Here is a 26139-nt window from a genome sequence, read left to right as displayed (position 1 = left end):
ACTAACCGTGATTCAGATGACCATCCTACCCATGCTAGATTACAGGGAGGTAATTTATAGATCGGCAGGTAAGGGTGCTCTCGAGCGGCTAGATACTCTTTACCATTCGGCCATCAGATTTGGCACCAATGCTCCTTATAGGACACATCACTGCACTCTATACTTCTCTGTAAACTGGTCATCTCTGTATACCCGTCACAAGACTTACTGGTTGATGCTTATTTATAAAACCCTCTTATGGCTCACCCCCCTATCTGAGATATTTACTGCAGCCCTCATCCTCTACATACAACCCCCGTTCTGCCAGTCACATTCTGTTAAAGGTCCCCAAAGAACACATATGCCTGGGTCGCTTGTCTTTTAAGTTCGCTGCAGCTAGCGACTGGAAGGAGCAGCAATAAACACACAAACTGGACAGCTTTATCTCAATCTCTTCATTCAAAGACTCAATCATGGACATATTTACTGACAGTTGTGGCTGCTTTGCGTGATGTATTGTTCTCTACCTTCTTGCCCTATATGCTGTTGTCTGTGCCCAATAATGTTTGTACCATGTTTTGTGCTGCAACCATGTAGTGCTGCTGCCATGTTGTGTTGCTCCTGTCATGACGTTGCCATCTTTGGGTACAGAAAGCCCCATCCCCCTCCCCTTGTCTCCTACACCCAGGCTACTGTGGTCAGAGAGAGGTCGTAAATTCCTGGAGGAGATTATCTCCACATGGCCACAGTATAGAGACAGAGTGAATTTTCATAGAGAACAAAGAATTTGCAAATAAATTCATTAAAAATCTTACAATGTAATTTTCTGGATTTTCTGGATTTCTTTGGTCATTTTGTCTGTCATAGTTGAAGTGTACCTATGATGAAAATTGCAGGCCTCTCTCCTGGGAGAACTTGGGAGAACTTGCACAATTGGTGGCTGACTAAATACTTTTTTGCCCCACTGTATATTGATTGCAATTGTTCCCGAATGAGTGAGCGTTCATGTGCAAAGGATTAGCATTTCAATTGTTATAATTATCAACTGTGTGTTGTCTTATCTCAATCGACCTCCACTTCCCTTTTGAACAAAAAGCCGCCATGCCGGTTTAGCCCACTAGGGCACATTCCCCTATCATTTCTTGTAACCATATTTACTTTGTTTGTTTGTTTGTTTGTGCACTTCTGTGATTGTTTAATTAGTTAATAAATCAATTATTTAAGACAATTGACTTATGGATGACAGTGAAGACTGGGTTTGTGCAGATAACAAAAATTTACGACGTTTGGAATGAGACTAACATGAGGTAAAGAATAATTCATTAATCAGAAGACTATTGATCAGATATGAAAAGTTATATTTGGAAAATTATAACTTTATAATCGGAATATTTCCTTGGTGTCCCGACTTCTTAGTTAATTACAGTTACATGATTAATCAGTTGAATTGCATAATACTAATTACAGAGAATCTTTGATAAAAACTAAAAGTCTTAATTTAATGACAGTAAAGACACGACACTACCATGTTGTTGTCATGTTGTGCTGCTACCATCCTGGTTTGTCATGTGCTGCTGCCATGCTGTATTGTGGTCTTGTGTTTCTCTTTATGCAGTGTAGTATTGTTTTTTTATACTCCTTTTTCCCCAGCCCCCGTCATTGTAAATAATAATTTATTTAACTGACCTAGGCTAGTTAAATAAAGGGTAAATAAAAAAATACAAATAATTTAAAAAGTCTCAGGGGTGAGCCGACAACTAAAGTCAATTATATCTGTTCACAGTGCGCGCCCCCCCCCCCCCCCAAAAAAAAAAAGAGCTCTTTCTTCTTTGCCAGCTCATAGTATGACATTGCTGTAAGGACACCAAGGGAAACAGGATTTAGCAGGGTAATCAAATAGAATCTGTAATTTAAATATTACATAAATGCACAATCGTATTCATCCTGTACCTCACTCAGCGCACGGTGTGCAGCCCCCACAATTGCCTCCCTAGGCTTTTAATAAACAGTATGAACTCTACTGCTACATAGTTATCCTTTACAGTCGCCTCACGTGGGATAAAAGGAAAGATAGGGCACCTAAATTAATAACAACTGTAAATAACAAGGAGTGTGTACACAGGTCGTCTTGATATCATAGCTTAAATGTGATTACGTAAAGTAATTCCCCAACCACTAAGATGAGTAAGCAAACTTCCTTGAGCCTGTAATGTAACACGACTGTTATCATTGATGTACATAACTTGAAGGGAGCTGAACACATATTCCTGGACTAAAATAAACTTTGAATGGAGATTATCTTTTGAGTACTAGGCTTAATCTGGGTCTGGGAAAGCACCTCAAAGAGTTCAGGCAGTCTTAGATCATGATTGATTACCACAGCGATGAGCCTTCCCCGTTAGCATCAGTATAACTCACCAGTATACAGTGGATGTCGTTGCCAGCCAAGTCTGTCGCCGGGGCCTGCAGTAACCTCCAATCACGGCCCTTGTTGTAGGTTATGTAGGTCTTCACCTGGTTGTCTAGCCTCCTGTTTGCGATCAGCATACCTTTGATACCTGCTACCTAGGGAGAAATAGAGAACAAAATCTAAAACAGACACTAAAACCAGCCAATCCAACCACCAAAACAGATTACATTATGTTTTTTATTTTTATTTTTGGGCACTAAACAGTACCCAAAATGCCCCCTGACAGACATAGCTGCGGGAAGTAGGGGTGCTGAGGGTGCTGCCACACCCCCTGAAATTTTTGTAATTTTAATTTTAATACAAATATATCTACTGCCGGGCAAAAGTTTGAGAACACCTACTCATTCAAGGGTTTTCAAGACATCAAAACTATGAAATAACCCATATGGAATCACGTAGTAACCAAAAAAGTGTTAAACAAATAAAATACATTCTTCAAATAGCCACCCGTTGCCTTGATGACAGCTTTGCACAATCTTGATATTCTCTCAACCAGCTTCACATGGAATGCTTTTCCAACAGTCTTGAAGGAGTTCCCACATATGCTGAGTACTTGATGGCTGCTTCTCCTTTACTCTGCAGTCTGACTCATCCCAAACCATCTAAATTTGGTTGAGGTCGGGGATTGTGCACTCCATCACACTCCTTCTTGGTAAATAATAGCCCTTACACAGCCTGGATGTGTGTTGGTTCATTGTCCTGTTAAAAAACAAATGATAGTCCCACTAAGCCTACTAAATTGTAATTATTTCCACTATGCCCCTCTCCCCACAGGTGTGATTACTACCTCTGAGGGTTTATTTATTGTCTTACCTCCCGAGTCTCACTACATTTGCACACACTGTATATACATTTTTCTATTGTGTTGTTTACTGTACGTTTGTTTATCCCATGTAAATGAGAACTTGTTCTCAACTGGCCTATCTGGTAAAATAAAGGTGAAATAAAAAAATTAATTAAAAGCCCAAACCAGATAGAATGGTGTATTGCTGCAGAATGCTGTGGTAGCCACGCTGGTTAAGTGAGCCTTGAATTCTAAATAAATCACAGACCATGTCACCATAACACCTCCTCCTCCATGCTTAATGGATGGAAATACACATGCGGAGATCATCCGTTCACACACACCGCGTCTCACAAAGACACGGCGGTTGGAACCAAAAATATCAAATTTGGACTCCAGACCAAAGGACAAATTTCCACCTGTCTAATGTCCGTTGCTCCTGTTTCTTGGTCCAAGCAAGTCTCTTTTTCTTATTTGTGTCCTTTGACAGTGGTTTCTTTGCAGCAATTCAACCATGATGGCCTGATTCTCATAGTCTCCTCTGAACTGTTGATGTTGAGATGTGTCTGTTACTTGAACTCTGAAACATTTATTTGGGCTGCTGGTACCTCTAGTGAAATGATCCCATGCATTCCATATGTGCAATTTCATAGTTTTGATCTCACTATTATTCTACAATGTAGAAAGTAGTAGAAATAAAGAAAAACCCTTGAATGAGTAGATGTTCTGAAACTTTTGACCGGTAGTGTATATATGCTGTATATATATAAAATTAAATTTTTTCACAAAAGTAGTGCACTGGGCCTTTACTAGTCTTGTATTAGCGGGCTGCTACAGCTGTTTGTAGCGTGGGCAAAAATAATCCCCGCAACCCCACAGTCAACAAAAAGTTCTCAGCACCCCAAACCCCAAACATCTTCCCGCAGCTATTCTGACAGACATCAGACTGGTCACGAAACCAGTCTCCTTTAATTATCTCCCTTTAATTGCGTCCCCATCAACTGCCCACCACTGTTGTGACAACATTACCACGCTGGAAGTTAAAACTGATAAACTGTCACATCCACTCACAAAGTGAGAGAGAAACAGAGAGAGAGAGAGAGAAGTAATGGCTCCGTGCCTCCTTAGTCAAACTGTCTTTCTACGATAACACATCCAGGATGGAAATGTGATTGGGGTAAACCTGACGACTGTGCTTTAAATAAGATACTGCAGCAGACATTGAGGACCCTCAGTCGTATCACCTTATCAGTATAAGTGGCACTAATAGGCGCCACGTTTGACATCGTCATCGAAAAACGGCCACCTGGGATTGACACAGCTAATGAGGCGGGATGGGGCCCTCCCTCCCCTGACCAGACGTGTCAATCACAGCGGTAATTATTTGTCGTCGTCCCCACACCCATCCCTCTGTCACATCTTCCACCCACAGTCCCTACTTCCCTGCTGTAGAAAGAACAGGGTCCCTGCTGTAGTGAAGGACAGGGACTGAGATCTCCACTCTGGTATAGCAACTTGTAGTCAGAGGTGTAATATCAAGGGAGTGTAGGCTGGTACTACAGTATTGATGGAGATATTAGCTCTGTCAAGATATATCACAGTGGGAGAACAGGTGAGGTAGGGTACAAGGTTAAAAAAAACACTGCTGTCCACCTTGCCCCTGGCAACAGCAGAGTACACTTCCTGCAAGCTAATATTTTAACTAGGTACTAAATCAAAACTTGTACCGTACTAATAATGATAGCCATCAGTACATTACTATGATGATTATTGGCATCAATGTCTCATTGCCTCTGAGAGTGATATCTAGTAATATGTATAGACCTATGTGTGGCTGTCATATATAGTATCTCTGGTCTCTGAATGGTTTGATGAGCATGAACATGATGTAAACCATATGCCACGGCCGTCTCAGTCACCAGATCTCAACCACATTGAACACTTGTGGAACATTCTGGAGTGGCGCCTGACATGGTGACCAGACTGGACACGTCACGTGCGCGAGCGTCGCAAAATAAATGTAGAAATCCATGTTATTCAATTATTGCACCCACACTGCTCGCGCGCGCCAACGAGCGTCTGCGACGCCAAGGGCTAAAATAGAACTCCCTTTCTATTTCTGATGCAGATAGCACTGAAAGTCCTGCCTCTCCCATATCCTCATTGGTTTTTAGAAGCAGGTACCCACGTGCCATCTCCTCATTGGTTATACCCACGTGGGTGATTGAAAGACAAAATGTTTTGCCGGTTGTTGTAGTAAAAGTGTAGATGCCAATCACCGTATAAATTAAAAGATGATAAAGCCTGGAAGGAGGAAAGATGACTAGAAATGATTCGGTTGGCCGTTTTATGTGTGGATTAGAAGACCTTGTGCATTTCAGGTAAAATAACAACTCAATGTTTAAATCCCAGGGCAAATTAGCTAGCAACAGCAAGAAATGGGGGGAGGGGTTAAGAGGGTTGGCAGAGAGCTAATACATACACACCGCTAGGCTAACAGAAAGGAGCATCCTCATCATGACCATTGCACTACCTAAATCATCTAGCTAACCCTCTCTCCATCCCTTCCTCCCTCCCTCCCTCCTAACACTCACTCATTCAAAAGCTATTTGTAGCTCTGACTAGGGAATCAGGTAGTTCATCACTGGGCTGTTAGGGTGTTCTGTAATATTTTGTGTTGAAGTTCATACCTCTGGGAAATGGATTGAATGAAAAACCGAACACTAAATGGCTAAGTCGACTGGGAGTTAGAGAAAAACTTTTTGATTGAAGGGAAGATTGTCCAGATTGACTCCCACTGACACTCATGTTACTCCCATTAGTCCAAAGTGGGGGGAAAGGGTTTTATTCCAGTGAATAATATAATTTATTTGTGAGAGAGAAAGACTGAGAAAGAGAAAGTGAGAGAATACTGACGAAATGCAATTCATTATTTGACAATCCAAGGAGAAGAGTAAAAGCCTGTTGCTTTCACTCAGTCTCTCTGTTCCCTGTTGAGCTCAAAGTACTTAGAGAATGATTCCTCTCTTAGTCTTTGAGGCCATTGGGCTTCTGAAGGCCAACACTCCAGGGTTTGTTTAAACAATACTTGGGACTCCTACAAAGTACTTTGGTCAGAGTTATATCTAGTCTTTTTCAGAGGAACCCAGAGCAATAGTCTGCCTCTTCAGAAAGAAGAAGAGTAAAGTGAAACTTTGCAGCGATACATACAGCATAACTTCAGTTTATAACAGTTTGTGATTAGCACATGCATAAATACCCAAAGGGTTAAACTAGTTAAAATAACATCAATCTGAATGGAAAACTGGATTGGCGTAACTTCAACCAGTTTTACCCACTCGGTATGACCATTCATTTTAATACTAACTCTCTTTTTGTAAACCATTAACACACATGTTAGAATGAGCAGCAGCAGTAGTAAAAACATTGTTCATGACTTCTGACTCTGAATATCAGACCCATATCTCACTCCTCTACCTCCCTCCATCACACCTGCCAGTGTCTGGGTGATAAACTGGAGATTCATCCTGAGAAAGAGGGAAAAAAAGGAGGGGGGGGGGACGAGCCGCAATGAATGTTAATGACATAGGGACTTATTAACAAGGCTACTACCAGTCCGGTTGCGTGCGCACACCCCCTCTCCAGACACACACACACACACAAACACACTGTGGACACTTACCTCATACAGGTCCAGCATCTGGTTTCCCCCCAGGCCACGGGTGGTCTTGACGTTCTCCATGGCCAGGGTGAAGAGGATGCCCTGGGTGTCGGAGAGGTACAGGTTGTACGTGTCGTTCTGGTTCCACTCCTGCACTGCCGCGAAGACCTGGTGCTCGTCTGTGCTGACGATGTGGAGGTCCTGGTGACAGAGGATGGAGGGGTTGGAGAGGTTCGAGGATTCATTAAGAGATGATGGATCTTGTGGGTTGGGGTTGGGGTTGTATAACAAGTTGCCGAGTATGTGTTGGGCGTCACAAGATCAGGTCCTGTGTGCATATTGAATGTTTAACACTATAGCTGCCAATGTTCTCTACACAACATATAGTGTCTATTAACAGCTGCAATAGAAGAGTGAGACTGCACACTATGAGACTACACACTATTGTGTAGCACTGCTACAGATATTTCTAGAGCTAAGTCATTTTGTTGACAGGAGAAAACAAAGGGGGAAATTGTTGGTTACTTCAAATAAAATTTTATTTGTCCCATTCTATGTATACCGCAGGTGTAGCCTTTATTGTGAAATGCTTACTTACGAGCCCTTCTCAACAATGCACAGTTAAAAAGTAAGAAAGAAAAACAAAGTATTCAATCTGAATAATTGTTCTACTGTATGTATCACCGGAGGCATGTGTTTATCCCTGTAACATGAATGTTGCTTACCTTAGGCAGAGAATATTTGGGCAGTTTGATTTTGAGGAATGGATCCCTCTGGTAGGACACATAGTAGCTGGCCTGTCCTGCTGTAGTAACCTGGAACACATTGAGCCAAGACACTGAGTATTCCCTTTGTGTTCAATTGTAAAATGTGTCCGCGCTACAGTACACATCACGTGAACTAACTACTTGGATTCATCTAAAAACTTCATAAATGTATCAATCATTACTCATGTTGCAACCTTCAACCAAGAGAACATGCATGACATTGTTTATGACGTAAAGACATATACTTCCTTGTCAGGGAGGAACATTGACACATAAGACATTTAAATGTCTATTTCCAGATGTTTCAATTGAGAAAATAACAATAAGATCTCCTGGCTAGCATACAGAGGAAACTGCTCCTCTCACGTCCTCTCCTGTTGTCGATGCTCTTTGTGGTGTGAAAGGTAGACTTGGGTAAATATCTCGTAGTGACAATCAATAGCCTCATTACTCTCTCCAAAGCAATGCTCAGTGGCCTGTCTTAGGAAAGTCGTCCTTAATGATACCAGCGCCTCAGCAAGCAAACACTCGAGCTGTTAGCTGCTGTTAGCTTATGTAGTACAAACACCGCCAGCGGGGAAGAAAGTGCTAGAAACCTGTAATTAGAGCACAGGCTTCGGAGACTCTCAGGACAGGAGAACAATTTCCGTCAACAAAAGTGTGATTGTCCTAGCGCCAGTACTAGGGAGCAATTTATTTAATCCACTGCCTCTTTCGTAACTCCATTAATCGATAGTTAATCCATAAAACCAGCTGCTGGCTTTCTGGTTTGGAAAAGGGGAGGTGAAAAAGGATCATTATCATAAGACAGAACTAATTAGGCCTCTTAGTGTGCGTCTAAGTGCACTTCAATGAGAGAGAACTGAAAGAGATATTGGGATGATTGAATTTTCATTACCCACTTTCATAGAATTCATTCGGTTGTGATGCAACGCGACAAAACTTTGTAGGTTCCCTGAATTGAAGATGCGGTAGGAGGTATAGGTTGAGTGTTTGTGGGTTTAATTAGGGAGACGTATGAGTGTGGTCAAACATAGTTGAGGGATCTCTTAGATCACAGAACTTATTTTGGTTGTTCTTTTTTTTACCCCTTTTTCTACCCAATTTCGAGGTCTCCTTTTGGTTTGTTACAGTCTTGTAACATCGCTGCAACTCCCATACGGACTCAGGTGATGCGAAGGTCAAGAACCATGCGTCCTCCGAAACAACATGACCCTGCCAAGGCGCACTGCTTCTTGACACACTGCACGCTTTATCCGGAAGCCAGCCACACCAATGTGTCCGGTCAAACACCTTACAACTGGCGACTGAAGTCAGCGTGCAAGTGCCTGGCCCACCACAAGAGTTGCTAGAGCGCGACAGGGCAAGGAAATCCGACTCATGGCTCCATTGGACACAGCCGGTTGTGACACAGCCCGGGATCGAACCCGTGTCTGTAGTGCTGCCTCAGGCACGGCAATAAAGCAGAAATCTTCATTTCCATTATTCTGGCAGAATGAAGCCAATCATGTGTAGAACCTGTATTTTTCCAGAAAATTTGACTTGAATTTGAAGAAGTCTTGGCCCTGCTTAGGCTATATCTAGATGAGTTTTTCCAAGGCATCAGGTTTAGGGCTGGGAGTTATTCCTGAACCGCTGACACAGAATAAAAGAGCCTGGAGTTTTCCTGGTCAAGCCACTTCCTCAAGGGAAACGTTTTGGCTCTAATTGAAATAGTTAGGACCAGGAATTTTCCCTGACCATGTGACCTGACCTGGAAAACCTTCTGCCCCTAATTCATGTTCTAATAGAAATACATCCATAACTCTCCCCTTCAAATACTTCAAACAGCAAGGTAGTCCTTTGGAGTTCAATTTGGATGGAAAAGTTATTTATAATGGACTGGATTGTCAGGATAATTATTCCTATTTAACTGTTTACTTTTAAATTCATGCATCCTCATTTGCACAATGTCAAAGTAAATAATATTCAGGCGGTGGGAGGGAACTTAAAACATGACCTCAAAAATTGCACCAGCATTGCTTAGAATTCAGCACATTACCAGATGTCTGTCTCTTGCATAAATGATGATTAATATGACATACAGGGGGACTGGTATGGAAGAATATAAAACTCCCTAGGTTTCACATCTGAATCAGAATAGTGTGCAAATGCAGACTCTCGAATGAAGGTTCAAACAAAAGGTTTGCAGATTTGACATATTTTACATATGTCACGCGAGGTGCCTTTTCTTTATACAGAATGTGTGGTTAGAAATAAAATATCCATGCAGCGTAACAACTGGTCAAGGTTCGGAGGTCAAAATGACAAAGTATTGGAAAGTATACAGACCCCTTGATTTTTCCCAAAATCTTTTATGTTACAGCCTTACTCTAAAATTGATTTATTAGTTTCTTTCCCCTCATCAATCTACACATTTTTGCAAATGTATAAAAAACAACAACTTGAAATATCACATTTACAAAAGTATTCAGAGCCTTTACTCAGTTCTTTGTTGAAGAACCATTGGCAGTGATTACAGATTAGAGTCTTCTTGGGTAGGACGCTACAAGCTTGGCACGCCTGTATTTGGGGAGTTTATCACAGTCTTCTCTGCAGATCCTCTCAAGCTCTATCAGGTTGGATGGGGAGCATCGCTGCATAGCTATTTTCAGGTCTCTCCAGAGATGTTAGATCAGGTTCAAATTCGGGCTCTGGCTGGGCCACTCGAGGACATTCAGAGACGTCCCGAAGCCACTCCTGCGTTGTCTTGGCTGTGTGCTTAAGGTCTTGTCCTGTTGGAGGTGAATCCAGTCTGAGGCTCTGGAGTAGGTTTTCATCTCTGTACTTTCCTCTATTTATCTTTCCCTCGATCCTGACTAGTCTCCCAATACCTGACACTGAAAAACATCCCCACAGTATGATGCTGCCGCCACCATGCTTCACTATACGGATGATGCCAGGTTTCCTCCAGATGTGACGCTTGGCATTCAGGCCAAATAGTTCAGTCTTGGTTTCATCAGACCAGATAATCTTGTTTCTCATGGTCACAGAGTCCTTTAGGTGTATTTTGGCAAACTCAAAGCGGGCTGTCATGTGCCTTTTACTGAGGAGTGGCTTCCGTCTGGCCACTCTAATTTAAAGGCCCGATGGGTGGAGTGCTGCAGAAATGGATGTCCTTCTGTAAGGTTCTCCTGTCTCCACAGAGGAACACTGGAGCTCTATCAGAGTGACCACCGGGTTCTTGGTCACATCCCTCACCAAGACACTTCTGCCCCAATTGCTCAGTTTGGCCGGGCGTCCCGCTCTAGGAATAGTCTTGGTGGTTCCAAACTTCTTCCATTTAAGGGTGATGGAGGTCACTGTGTTCTTCAAGGCTGCAGAAATGTTCTGATACTTGTCCCCAGACCTGTGCCTCGACACAATCAGGTCTCGGAGCTCTACAGATAATTCCTTTGACCTTACTGATTGACTTTTGCTCTGACATGCACTATCAACTGGGGGACCTCATATAGACAGGTGTGTGCCTTTCCAAATCATGTCCAATCAATTTTAATTTACCACAGGTGGAGTCCAATCAAGTTGTAGAAACATCTCAAGGATGATCAATAAAAACAGGATGCACCTTGAGCTCAATTTCGAGTCCCATGGCAAAGGGTCTGAATACGTATGTGTTTAAGTTATCTGTTTGAGTTTTTTTATACATTTGCAAAAAAAACATGTGAACCGTTTTCGCTTTGTGATCATGGGTTACTGTGTGTTGATTGATGAGGGAAAAAAATGAAATACATTTTAGAATAAGGCTGTAAAGTAACAAAATGTGGAAAAAGTCAATGGGTCTGAATGCAAAATTAACAGTTAAAAAACTTTGCGTCTATCAATGGTTCCCATATCTATCCTAATCAAGAACATACTGCCGTTCATACAATGTGTAAACATAACAATTCATCATAAATATTCATAGTTATCATACCATTTTCTCAGACCTGCGGAGGACAAGTTGTTGCATGTTGTGCTGTAAAATATGCAAATCCCCTCCCAGTCTTAGCCAAACCAAGTTGTGCGTAACACATAACAAATGCCAATAATATCAATGGCTAACGATGCTTATCCTATGCAATGCATCATGGTAAACATACAATATGGTACATTATACTCTCCTCAGACAGAGCCTTACCTGAATAAACATATAGTCATCTTGGACCACCAGTGAGCTGATGTCGATGTATCCAGGGAAGGGATAGTTTCTGTTGGGCTCTGAGCATGTTAGAGCCCGGCATGTTACATACTGTATACCTGCAAAATGAGGAGATAGGGATTACTGGATATCTGGATTCATCCAGCTGTGGATTATTGTGGAAAATTACCAAATTAGTCATGCTTTCCCATGTTTTACTGCTTAAGAATAGTCTATTTTTATATGCTAGTGTTTCTTCAAACCTGATACAAACTTGTCTTTGTGTGACTTAGTCATAAGACTGGACATCTGGCTAAAATCCGTTTGGGTGGGACAACAGCATGTGACACCCTGTGGGTTTACTATCGACAGGAAGTCACAAGTACGGAAACTTGCAGAAAGGAGCACATTATAACGTTTGTTGTTGTGAATGCAGTTAGACGGTTGAGCCCTCGGGCTGTCAACCTTGTGCTATCTAAATCTGCACAGACAACTAATTGCCTTTAACACACTATCTGCTGACTGCCACGTGTACAAAAAGGATGTACCTCTGTATAAAAGCTGGGACCGGACATTGTTCGTTGGGCCTCAACTGCAACAACTGTTGAAGTGCATAGTGAACTGCTCCGTTGTTGCAGATCTTATTATAAGGTTGTTTTGAGGAATACAGTCTCTCTCCTTTTGGTTAGAATTTCCACCACAGGATCAGGCCCCCTATTCTCGGGAACGTGAGGATGCCTGGAAACCGTGGCGATATGTCTGCATGAATTGAACTTGAGGGGAAATTGTGTATGGTTTGTGATTGACATGCAATAGAGGAGATGCCATTACTCTTGTGACAGTGTACTGACTGTTTATATATATAATTGTAATTTGACCAGTATGTTGTGGTTTCCATTCTATAATGGTGATTGTTTCATACACTACAGTATGTAAAGTTGTAGGTTTGTCACTACTCAACATGATCAACAATGATCATTCTCTGTGTACAGAAAACTAAACTGTCTCTGATCCCGGGGCTCTAACAACAGCAGCTGGATATAGCTAGAATAAACAATCTCACAATTTCACCTATGGATGACCTTGGGTGGTGTTGCCGTGGCGAGTTATGGAGCTGACACTCCCAGGGTGAGAGGGATGAGAGGAAAAGGCCATATTAATCAAGTATCGTGCACTGCATTTATCAGTGGGGAAATCCACCATCTCTCCCCTGGGACACAACGCTCTAAACCCAGGGTGGAATTTATTCCTTGACAGACTCTCGCTCTCTTCTATCGTTAGAGGGATGATAATTGGACTGTGAATGTGGGGGCATTTCTCTGTAGTGTGTGTGACAGAGAAAAAGAGAGGTGTGTTTGAGGGTGTGTGTGTGTGTGTGTGTGTGTGTGTGTAGTGCTACTCACGTCCATTGGGGGTGTGTGCCTCCATGTGAACCAGATCTGACTCCTTGTCTAGACCCGTTACAGACCTGGATTAAAGAAGTCGAGGAGAGCAGGAATGATGAAGAGGAGGAGGGGGAAGGGGGGGTAAAGTAATGAGGAGAAGGGAAGAGGAGCAGGGGAGACAGAGAGGAAGAGGAGACGAGAAGGGTTGAAGCGGCGCGGAGGAGGGAGGAAGAGGAGGGAAGAAGACAATAAACAAAGGGAGATGTGTCTCAGCAGAGGTATTCTACTCCAGATATAGACGTCTCATTTCAGCGATGTCTCAACAGTGATGTCAATAAAATAGCAATGCCTTTCCATGTGAGGACGTTCTCCCCAGAGCTGTATAACAAAATGTCACATCACCCTCAGCAACAACCAGACACTGTGGGTTTGTTATTCTACCAAAAGTGGTATCTGTCACAAAAGTGTATATGCGCAACAACCTACATATTGTATTTATTTTGTCTGGCACTGTACACCTGCAAGGCTGTGTCAGATAATTAAAGTTAGAATCACTGTACTGTATATCACTGTATTATATCATTTGAATGGGTATAGTGGACTAATTTGGACAGATTAAAATAATATACATACAGTTGAAATCAGAAGTTTACATACACTTAGGTTGGAGTCAGTAAAACTCATTATTCAAACACTCCACAAATGTCTTGTTAACAAACTATAGTTTTGGCAAGTCGGTTAGGACATCTACTTTGCGCATTACACAAGTAATTTTTCCAACAGTTGTTTACAGACAGATTATTTCAATTATAATTCACTGTATCACAATTCCAGTGGGTCAGAAGTTTACATACACTAAGTTGACTGTGCCTTTAAACATCTTGGAAAATTCCAGAAAATTATGTCATGGCTTTAGAAGCTTCTGATAGGCTATTTGACATCATTTGAGTCAATTGGAGGTGTACCTGTGGATGTAATTCAAGGCCTAACTTCAAATTCAATGCCTCTTTGCTTGACATTATGGGAAGAAAAAAAAAAAATCAGCCAAGACCTCAACATTTTTTTTTGTAGACCTCCACAAGTCTGGGTCATCCTTGGGAGTAATTTCCAAACGCCTGAAGGTACCACATTCATCTGTACAAACAATAGTACGCAAGTATAAACACCATGGGACCACGCAGCCATCATACAGCTCAGAAAGGAGACGCGTTCTGTCTCCTAGAGATGAACATACTTTGGTGCAAAAACTGCAAATCAATCCCTGAACAACAGCAAAGGACCTTATGATTATGCTGGAGGAAACAGGTACACAAGTGTCTGTATCCACAGTAAAATGAGTCCTATATCGACATAACCTAAAAGGCCGCTCATCAAGGAAGAAGCCACCTATCCAAAACTGCCATAAAAAAAGCCAGACTACGGTTTGCAACTGCACATCTGGACAAAGATCATACTTTTTGGAGAAATGTCCTCTGGTCTGATGAAACAAAAATAGAACTGTTTGGCCATAACAACCATCATTATGTTTGGAGGAAAAAGGGGGAGGCTTGCAATCTGAAGAACACCATCCCACCCATGAAGCACAGGGGTGGCACCATCTTGTTGTGGGGATGCTTTGCTGAAGGAGGGACTGGTGCACTTCATAAAATAGATGGCATCGTGAGGATGGAAAAGTATGTGGATATATTGAAGCAACATCTCAAGACATCAGTTGGGAAGATAAAGCTTGGTCGCAAATGGGTCTTCCAAATGGGTCTTCTAAATGGACACAGACCCCAAGCATACTTCCAAAGTTGTGGCAAAATGGCTTGAGGACAACAAAGTAAAGGTGTTGGAGTGGCCATCACAAAGCCATGACCTCTATCCTATAGAAAATGTGTGGTCAGAACTGAAAAAGCGTGTGCGAGCAAGGAGGCCTACAAACCTGACTCAGTTACACCAGCTCTGTCAGAAGGAATGGTTCAAATTTCACTTATTGTGGGAAGCTTGTGGAAAGCTACCCGAAATGTTTGACCCAAGTTAAACAATTTCAAGGCAAAGCTACCAAATACTAATTGAGTGTATGTAAATTTCTGACCCAAGGGGAATGTGATGAAAGAAATAAAAGCTTGAATAAATAATCCTCTCTACATTTATGCTGACATTTCAAGTTCTGAAAATAATGTGGTGATCCAAACTGTGACACACACACACACACACACGCACGCACGCACGCACGCACGCACGCACGCACGCACGCACGCACACACACACACACACACACACACACACACACACACACACACACACACACACACACACACACACACACACACACACACAGCATCTCCTACATCTCTAGGAATGAAAGCAATGAGGCAGAATAAATTCAGAGCTACATTTATGATGAGTGTGTACTTCCTCAGAATGGGGGTGGTCCAATGTGATTGGATGAGAGATGACAAATTATACAGTATCTTCCTATTTTATGAATGTACAGCATTTATGTGACATGTGAGAGGCAGAATGTGAAATGGTGACACTGTGGATGTAGATTTATCATAGTCCAATCATATCAACAGTGGAAATTAACAGAATGGTACACAGAATTTCACACCAGCAACACTAGTTATTCAAATCAAATCAAATCAAAGTTTGTCACATGCGCTGGAAAGATTTAATGCCAAACCTGAGATTTTGGAGAACTGCTTCACAATATCCAATGCTAATCTAGCTTGTGACACATTTTTCAAAAGAAAGTGAGGTGTCATTCACCAGTTGGGATATCTTGATCTCTCTGGCCTGGACTATAATGCCTTCAAATGGACTTTTATGAACTAATGAGCATAAAATTTGAGATCCTAACAAAAATAAAAAAGGAGAAATTGGACAACCTTGTCGTATTCCTTTGTAAATGTTAAACCTCGAGGCTGTTCCATGACAGAGTTTGATACCGCTATTGCCACCATTATACAGAGTTCTCATAGCATCAACAAAAAAATGACCAACTATCAAATGCTTAAGACAATCAAAGATAAAATTGTGACTTACTTTATCAAATGCTTTCTAAAAAAAACTAAAATAGGATAACAGGGAAGTCATCCAATAGATCACAATACTCAACCAAGTCTAACACCAACCTCAGATTATTAGATATATGACTCACTTTCATAAACCCTGATTGACATTCATCAATAAGATCATTCAAGCAAGACTTTAACCTTTTGGCAATGATTAAGGCTATCATTTTTTAGTCGTTATTTAGGAGTGTGATTGGACGCCAATTATCAATATTTAAGAGATCCTTTGTTGTTTAGGTATAAGAGTAATAACCCCTTGCTTCAGAGAGGCAGGTAGTTCTCCCTTCTTTAAAGCCTCCTTAACTTCTTCGAGATAGGGGGCGCTCTTTTAATTTTGGATAAAAAACGTTCCCGTTTTAAACAAGATATTTTGTCACGAAAAGATGCTCGACTGTGCATGGAATTGACAGCTTTGTAAAGAAAAACACTGACGTTTCCAAAACTGCAAAGATATTATCTGTGAGTGCCCCAGAACTAATGCTACAGGCGAAGCCAAGATAAAATTTCATACAGGAAATGACCCAGATTCTGAAGGCGCTGTGTTCCAATGTCTCCTTATATGGCTGTGAATGCGCCAGGAATGAGCCTGCCCTTTCTGTCGTTTCCCCAAGGTGTCTGCAGCATTGTGACGTATTTGTAGGCTTATCATTGGAAGATTGACCATAAGAGACTACATTTACCAGGTGTCCACCCGTTGTCCTGCATCAAAATTGTTGCGTAATCTCCAGGTCCATGCGCGTTCCATTTTCTTCAGAGGAGAAAGTCAACTGCCACAAAGGATTTATCATCGATAGATATGTGAAAAACACCTTGAGAATTGATTCTAAACAACATTTGCCATGTTTCTGTCAATATTATGGAGTTAATTTGGAAAAAACGTTTGCGTTGTAATGACTTAATTTTCGGGGGTTTTCTTACCAAAATGTGATGAAGAAAACGGAGTGATTTGTCTGCACAAATAATCTTTTTGTAAAAACTGAACATTTGCTATCGAACTGAGTCTCCTCCTCCTTGAAAACATCTGATGTTCTTCAAAGGTAAATTATTTTATTTGAATGGTTTTCTTGTTTTTGTGAAAATGTTGCATGCTGAATGCCAGGCTTAATGCTATGCTAGGCTAACAATACTGTTACACAAATGCTTGTTTAGCTATGGTTCAAAAGCATATTTTGAAAATCTGAGATGACAGTGGTGTTAACAAAAGGCTAAGCTTGAGAGCAAATATATTTATTTCATTTAATTTGCGATTTTCATGAATAGTTAACGTTGCGTTATGGTAATGAGCTTGAGGCTGTATTCACGATCCCGGATCCGGGATGGCTAGAATCAAGAGGTTAAAGGTTTCAAGTAAAAAGGGTGCTATTTCTTCAGAGGTTTTGTAAAATTCAGAGGTTAATCTATCACAACCTGGAGATTTTTTTTTTATATATATTTTTTTTAAACTGAGCAACCCCGTACTGGATGTCCATAACGGATAAATATTGACAACAAAACTGATTGAAATCTTCACTAACAGAATTAACTCTCTAGAGAATCAAGGAGATCCTTAGAGTCACTCAAATTGTTATCTAAGGAGTAAAGATTCTAATAAAACTTAGTGGTAATGTCTGATAACAACTCTCTATACTCAGTGGTAACCCATTAATCTTACATTTCCGAAGTGTGTTGAGTTCTCCTCTCATCTTTTACAAATTAAAAAAGTATCTATTGTTCTTTTCGCCTTTTTCAAGCCATTGTTTTCTGGATCTTATGAAAGCTCCTCTAGCCTTTTCTTCATACAACGTATCTAGTTGATTCTGTAAATCATTCATTTTAGCTTTCTCATTAAGATCAAGATGCTCAATCTCTGTGATATCCGCAATTGTCTTAGAGAGTTCAGCTATCTCACATCGACTTCTTATAGCAGGCCGTTTTCCATAAGTAATACAGGCTGAGCAGATTTTAACATTTCAGCAGTTCCCAATATTTCCCATATTCTGCATTAGATATAGCTAAACTCCAGTAAACAGAAATTAGATTCGTAATCACATTTTTTAAATCATCATGCAATAACAATTAGTTATTTAATTTTCAATAACCACCAGAGAATATCTTACCAGCATTACTGCACATTCTTACAGTCAACCATATGACTTTATGATCTGTCAGGACTGCAGGCAGTATTTTTATCTCTACACTGTTGGACTCAAGACTAGAGGTTATCACCCACAAATCAATTCTTGATTGTAAAGAACGATCTATATTACTCCATGTGTATTGTATCTCTCCAGGGTTTTTAACTCTCCATATGTCAATGAACTTCTCTAGGGTAGGGGGCAGCATTTGGAATTTTGGATGAAAAGCTTGCAAATTAAATGGCCTGCTACTCGGGCCCAGAACATATGATATGCATATAACTGGATAGAAAACACTCTAAAGTTTCCAAAACTTTATTTTTTGGTAGTTTTCTATTCAATGCCATGACAGTATCCATTGACTTAGGACTCAATTTGCAGTTCCTATGCCTTCCACTGGATGTCAACCGTCTTTAGAAATCGTTTCAGGCTTGTATTCTTATAAATGAGGGAGTAAGACAAGTCTGAACGAGTGGACCCTGACGTGTCACAGAGTTTTTTCATGCGCAAGTGCATTTCTTGTTTACTTTTTATATTGACGACGTTATTGTCCGGTTGAAATATTATAGATCATTTAGGCTAAAAAACAACCTGAGGTTTGAATATAAACATCGTTTAACATGTTTCTATAAACTTTACGGATATAATTTGGATGTTTTTGTCTGATTGTTTTGACACTGTTTGAGCCTGTGTATTACTGAAGAAAACACGCTAACAAAATGGAGATTTTTGGATATAAAGAGATTTCATCGAACAAAAGGAACATTTATTGAGTAAATTAATGTCTTCTGATTGCCACCATATGAAGATCATCAAAGGTAAGGGATTAATTATATCTCTATTTCTGAGTTTTGTAACACTTCTGCTTGGCTGGTTACTGTTTGTAATCATTTGTCAACTGGGCTATGTTCTGGGCTAGGTATGTTCTGGGCTAGGTATGCTTTCATCGAAAATCATTTTATAAATATGAGACTGTGGTTGGTTTAACAAGAAGTTAATCTTTAAACCTATGTAAAATATGCTTTGTTTTCAGAGTTTTTATAATGAGCATTTCTGTATTTGGATTTAGCGCTCTGCAATCTCACTGGATGTTGGCCAGATGGGACACTAGCGTCCCACGTACCCTAGAGAGGTTAATTCCAGGCTTTGGCAGAAATTCACCAACTTGTTCACACCAATGTTAGGCCTATGGGGCAATCTATCAGTCTCATTAGAATAAACCATATTAAAATCTCCACCAACTATAATCAGACTGGATGGATATTATCTCAGAGGAATTTCTTCAATATCCTCTAGAAGTTATTTGGAGGACGAGAACAGTATCCATATACATTACACAACACAAATAATCTGTCCATGTGGTTGATGGCCGTTACTAGCCAATGTCCAATGGAGTCCATTTGAGTAAACAAAAATTTCCCTTTGAAATTGTGTGCTAAAATTGCAACCCCAGCTGAATGATTAGTTCCGTGGGCCAAAAAAATGACATTGCCCCAATGATTTCTCCCAAAATTATAGTCCTCTTTGCATGAACGTGTTTCTTTAACCTATACAAGATCCGCGTTGCAGTCCTTACAAAAAAAGCTTTTCTCTTCAACATGTTTCGTATCCCCCTGGCATTGAATGACATAAACTTCAAGTCCATATCTATAGAATAAAAAAATCCTATGCAATCCCAACTCTACCCTCTCTATAAAAAGTTGCTTCTAATATATATTAACAGAAGTCTTAACTTGTAAACAGTAACACCATAATTCAAAACTAGAACGCTCAGTTTTTAGTGGGGGAAGGAGCTACCTCGTAAACCTACCGATAGAACAAATCACCCCGTTTGTATTTCTTTTCCTCCAAACTGCATCTCTCGCTGTGCGAAAAGCAAACTGGATGATGATCAAGTGGCTGACGATGGCCTCTTGTTTCTTCCTAATACGATAAGCGACATCCACAGCCATATCCATATATCCATCGGGGAAGTCCGGTGCCACACGGTTACAGATGTCTCTTACTAAGTGCTTCACATTCTCATCCTGGTCCTCGGGGACACCGTAAAGCTGTAGCCCCCAACTTCTCCGGTATCGTTCTGCTTCCGATAAGAGCTTTTGCATGTCTGCGATGGTCTTCTCCTGTGCAGTGCATTTCACAGAAGTAGCAGTGTTTGCAAGTTTAAGCTCTTCGATACTCTTGTATGCATGATTCAGAGAGGTCTCGAGGTCAACTGTTTTAAATACATTTTCTCCAGACCATTGGCTCTTTCGTTTATCTTTTCAGAGACAGCATCGATTAAGTTGACCTGTAGTTCACGCAAAGACAATTCATTGACTGGATTTTCAGAATCAACCGGATGTCCAGAATCCTCCATTTCTTCTCCCGGGGAGTCAGGTGGTGGTTCTTCTCCAATGTATGAGTACTCAGCCAGCAACTGCCTTCTCCTCCCTTTGCTCTTTCACAAATGTTTGTCTTCCATTTCTCAAAGTTTCAGATCAAATTAGAGGTCAACTAAGCGCTGTTCTCTATTGTGTTTACTATAAGCCAAGTTCCGTTACATTTAAATAAGTTTGAGAGGGATAAAAGTTAAGGTTAGATTACCTGAGGTTTGATTATAAATTTTGTTTGACTTGTTTGGGGACGTTTATTGGTAACGTTTGGGATACATTTTCTATGCATTTTGAAGGAGGGAAACAGGTGGATTATTGAATGAAGAACACCAGTTAACTGAGTTTTTATGGAAATAAAAAGGACTTTATCGAACAAAAGGACCATTTGTGGTGTAACTGGGACCTTTTGGAGTGCCAACAGAAGAAGATCTTCAAAGGTAAGGCATTTATTATATCGCTATTTCTGACTTTCGTGTCGCACCTGCCCGGTTGAAAAATATTTTTCATGTTTTTGTATGCGGGGCACTGTCCTCAGACAGTGAAAGCATGGTGTGCTTTCACCGTAAAGCCTTTTTGAAATCTGACAGCGGCTGGATTAACAAGAAGTTAAGCTTTATTTTGATTTATAATACTTGTATTTTCATGAATGTTAAATATTTATATTTCTGTAATTTGAAATTCGCGTTCTGCAATTTCCCCGGATGTTGGCCAGATGGGACGCTACTGTCCCACCTGCCCATAAGAAGTTATTGCATGTTGGCGAGTAGTATTGATGGTAATGGCAGCTTTCGATAATGTCTGCTGCGTCTTGTTTGTTGAAGAAAAAATCTTTGTCTAATCCAAGGTGAGTGATCTCTGTCCTGGTATCCAGAAGCTCTTTTTTGCCGTAAGAGACGTTTGCAGAAACATTATGTACAAATAAGTTACAAATAACACAAAAAAAACACATAATAGCACAGTTTGTTGGGCGCCCGTAAAACTGTTGCATTTTATCAATATCCTTCACAGTCTCTTGCATTGCAGAAAGCAAAAAACGTGTTCCACACACTGCTAGTGATGCTCCAAAACTGTTTGTGATGAGAGTCTGAGTAGACAAAGGAAAAGAACAGGACAACCCGAGAGGACGAGAGGAAGAGAAGGATGATGAGAACAAGGAAAGAAAGAAAGAAAGAAGACAAGCGTATGACTCACCAGTAGAACCTGTTCACATGCTCATGAACCAGCTGCCATTTTCTCCCAAAGTCCAGTGATGCGTACAACTGTGACGAAGAACATAAAAAGAGAAAGAAAAGAGAGATAGAGAACATTTCAGTCTACTTATCACAAATGAGAAAGTAAAGTGACAGTGGGCTTGAGTCATGGCAGGATAATAATAGGGAAGAGCGTACCAGTGAGCAATAAAGCGTGACACTCTAGATAGGCTGACATAGCTTTAACTTCTAATGGCTGGGGGCAGTATTGAGTAGCTTGGATGAATCAGGTGCCCAGAGTAAACAGCCTGCTACTCAGTCCCAGATGCTATGCATATTATGAGTATATATGGATAGAAAACACTCTGAAGTTTCTAAAACTGTTTGAATGATGTCTGTGAGTATAACAGAACTCATATGCCAGGCAAAAACCTGAGAAAAATCCAACCAGGAAGTGGGACATCTGAGGTTGGTTGTTTTTCAACTCATTCCCTATTGAAGATATAGATGTAGATGTCAACAGTCTTCAGAACCTTGTTTGATGCTTCTACTGTAAAGGAGGGGCTCATAAGGGCTCTTTGGGGCAGTAGTCTGGCAGAGTACCACAAGCTCGTGACGCTCGTTCACGTGAGAGGTAGCTTGCTTTTCTACAGACAAAGGAACTCTCCGGTTGGAACATTATTGAAGATTTTTGTTAAAAACATCCTAAAGATTGATTCTATACATCGTTTGACATGTTTCTACGGACTGTAACGGAACTTTTTTGACATTTCGTCTGCTCCTAGTGAACGCTCTGCGTGAGTTTGGATTTGTTTACAAAACGCACTATCAAAAGTAGCTATTTGGACAAATGATGGACATTATCGAACAAAACAAACATTTATTGTGGAACTGGGATTCCCGAGAGTGCATTCTGATGAAGATCATCAACTGTAAGTGAATATTTATAATAGTATTTCTGACTTCTGTTGACTACACAACATGACGGATATCTGTTTGGCTTGTTTTGGTCTCTTTCCATAAAGCTTTTTTGAAATCTGACACAGTGGTTGCATTAAAGGTCTTGCTCACATCGGCTACCGAGAGAGCAGCTGGTGCTGTCGTGCATGCTTCAGTGTTGCTTGCCTCGAAGCGAGCATAAAAGGCATGTAGCTCATCTGTTAGGCTCGTGTCACTGGGCAGCTCGTATCTGGGTTTCCCTTTGTAGTCCGTAATAGTTTTCAAGCCCTGCCACATCCAATGAGCATCAGAGCCGGTGTAGTAGGATTCAATCTTAATCCTGTATTGACGCGTTGCTTGTTTGATGGTTCATCTGAGGGCATAGCGGAATTTCTTAGAACCATCCAGATTAGTGTCCTGATCCTTGAAAGTTGCATCTCTAGCCTTTAACTCGATGTGGATGTTGCCGTTAATCCATGGCTTCTGGTTGGGAAATGTATGTGCAGTCACTGTGGGGACGATGTCGTTAATACACTTATGGATGAAGCCGATGACTGAGGTGGTATACTCCTCAACGGATGGCAGTGGAAGTTTACTCGCTCGCCTATGAATTCTCAGAAGGCAGCCTGACCTCCAACCCTTTTTTCTCTGTCTTTTCTTCACGCAAATGAAGGGGATTTGGGCCTGTTCCCGGGAAAGCAGTATAACCTTCTCGTCAGACTCGTTAAAGGAAAAAGCTTTGTCAAGCTCGAGGTGAGTAATCGCTGTTCTGATGTCCAGAGTTATTTTCGGTCATAAGAGATGGCAGCAGCAACATTATGTACAAAATTAGTTTTAAAAAATAAGTTACAAACGATGCAAAAAAACTAACAAAATAGACAGTTGGTTATGAGCATGTCAGCCATCCTCTCCGCCATCATCTTAAATGTTATGACTTTGTCTTTAAAGGAAGGAATAAATGGGAATTATTTTAACATTGTCTATATGACTGATATCATTTAGATGGGAATAGTCAATTTCATATCTGGAGGTGCTTTTTTATGAGTGAATGTGAGCATATTACTGTGACTGATACATCAAAAGCTGTAAGTCATGTCTCCACAAGGAAAAGTTCATCACCTCTTAGCACACAGCGTATGGCAGTGTCTTGGCCAGTCTGACATTGTCTTGGCCAATCTGACTGTGTCTTGGCAAGTCTGAGAGTATCTTGGCAAGTCGGACATTGTTTTGGCCAGTCTGACAGTCTATTGGCCAGTCTGAGAGTGTCATGGCCAGAATGGACCTGTATAAAAGCTGTACTATACAGTTTGTGGTCAATCTAGACAGACATCCCTTCAACATGATCTCTTTTAGTAGCTGTACATAGATACAGTACATGATATTACCAACACATACTTGTGAACACTGTACTATCACTACCTATTCATTATGGTAGTGGCTATGAGGTGATGACTGTATCCTGATTGACATAGAGGAAACAGGGTGGCATCATTTGACAACAGTCTGGGTCTTGTGGATGTTTAGTCTACTGTGAGCCCTGGGACAAAGTGGCAGTCATTTGCAAAGCAGATGGCAGAATGTGTTTCAAATTAGTAACAGGAGGCTTCATTTACAGTGTGCTACAGGGCAACAATCAACTCATATTTATTAACTTTATACAGTAGCAGCTCAAGTATAGAATGATCTAAAATGGGATTGCAAGCTAATAGTATCAGAGCTTGTCAAGTTTGTTGGTGCCATACTTCAGGCTACATATTGAAGCCTAGAGTTGAAGCCTAAACAATACTTTACAATAGGTGACTAGGCGTATGTTGCGTGTCACTACTTCACAGGAGCACTATATGAATGTAAACTTTTTTTAAATCCAAATGCTTTTTAGGGCAGAAATGCCTTCCTGAACATGTGAACTTGAATGTGCAAACGTGTATGCCATCTGTAAATATGAATAAAATTGATAAATTACGAGCCTAGTTGGGTTTATCCATGGAAAAAGTTAGCAACCTTCCCTCTAGCCATGATTGGCTGAGATAATGAGTGGGCTGGACTAAGAGATGAGTTTGAATTGGTCTGCCATGTAGCAGGTTTCTGTCTATAATATGAACTGGTCAGTATGTGTAGGTAATCCTTTCTAACGTGGCTTTTTTGAAAGATATTACGTAGTAGAACTGTATAAGTGTTACTCTCCACTTTCTAGAGGACGAGTTTTGAAATCAGTGGAATTAGACTTTGATAGCTAAGGAGATGGGGAAAATTCAGGCATTTGACTGCAAATATGCAGACACGGTCAAAAAGAGAACACTGAAGGCACCGGATTACATCCTCAAACTTAGGGTAACCATGGCAACCATGACAGAGAGGGAGATGCGTCAAACCATGTATAGGGGTAAGAGAGTCTAGCTAGCTTTCCTTTTAATTTGAAGTTAAATTCTACTGCTAACGTTAGCTAGCTGTTTAGTTAGGTAATATGACGTATGTGATCTGCGTAGTAATATTATTTCTATCTCAGAGCCATTTGCATTGCTAGTTATAGCCGAATATTAGCTAGTTAACATTGAACCTGGTTGGTTAGTTACCTGCATATTCATGCAGGGTAGTAACATTATGAGTTGGGATTGTGGTTAATTGTTTAGCTAGCTAGCTACATGTTTAAACAAAATACTCCAACATGCAAGTAACTATTTCAATGGAATGTTTATGATGTCACTTCGACAACTGTCAATAGATGTAGCTGGTAAATTCACTCTGGCTATCTACTCCGATTTCAGAGCACTCGTCGTGTGCCAGAGCGCAGAATAACTGGCAAAATTCCGAACGCTCAACACCTGTTGAATATGGCCAGTGTCAGTAAACGTTGGCAAAAAAAGCCAAATTAATGTGTTGCCAACAGCACAGTTGCAGTCACAAACGCTCTGGGTAACATAAAAAGAGCCTAACCAGCTTTGCTAGGGCGAGTAAAATGGTCTGCTCCGGAGCACAAACTACTGCATCACTTGTCACCCCTCTCTTGTATGTTCTATAGAAATAAGACCGTGTTGAGTCCCAAATGACAACCTACTCCCTATATAGTGGCCTACTTTTGACCAGAGCCCCATCGGGAATAGGGTGCAATTTGGGATATAAACTATGTCCATATACTGTACACTAGAGCTGATACTCTGTGATGAACTCCAGAGTTTGATGTAGTTAATTAATCTAGAAAGTAATAATCATCAGAGTTTGATGACATGTAAAAATGAAACACGCTGCAATGGCAACAGCAT

General features: G+C 40.8%; 1 protein-coding gene across 1 annotated transcript in view; it reads right to left on the bottom strand.

Annotated features, from left to right (window-relative positions):
• Positions 1-26139, bottom strand: part of LOC124015275 (VPS10 domain-containing receptor SorCS3-like) — a 244171-nt gene that overhangs the window by 43205 nt on the left and 174827 nt on the right. The window contains exons 5-10 of the mRNA XM_046330397.1: positions 21942-22009; positions 13221-13285; positions 11818-11936; positions 7620-7709; positions 6916-7095; positions 2398-2544 (exon numbers count right to left, since the gene is read on the bottom strand). Of these exons, the coding sequence (XP_046186353.1) occupies positions 2398-2544; positions 6916-7095; positions 7620-7709; positions 11818-11936; positions 13221-13285; positions 21942-22009 (669 nt within the window). The remainder of the gene's footprint in view (positions 1-2397; positions 2545-6915; positions 7096-7619; positions 7710-11817; positions 11937-13220; positions 13286-21941; positions 22010-26139) is intronic.

The sequence above is a fragment of the Oncorhynchus gorbuscha genome, linkage group LG26 (assembly GCF_021184085.1).
Source record: "Oncorhynchus gorbuscha isolate QuinsamMale2020 ecotype Even-year linkage group LG26, OgorEven_v1.0, whole genome shotgun sequence".
Taxonomy (NCBI): domain Eukaryota; kingdom Metazoa; phylum Chordata; class Actinopteri; order Salmoniformes; family Salmonidae; genus Oncorhynchus; species Oncorhynchus gorbuscha.
The sequence above is the reverse complement of the archived record's forward strand: the minus strand, read 5'-3'. Positions and strand labels throughout refer to the sequence as shown.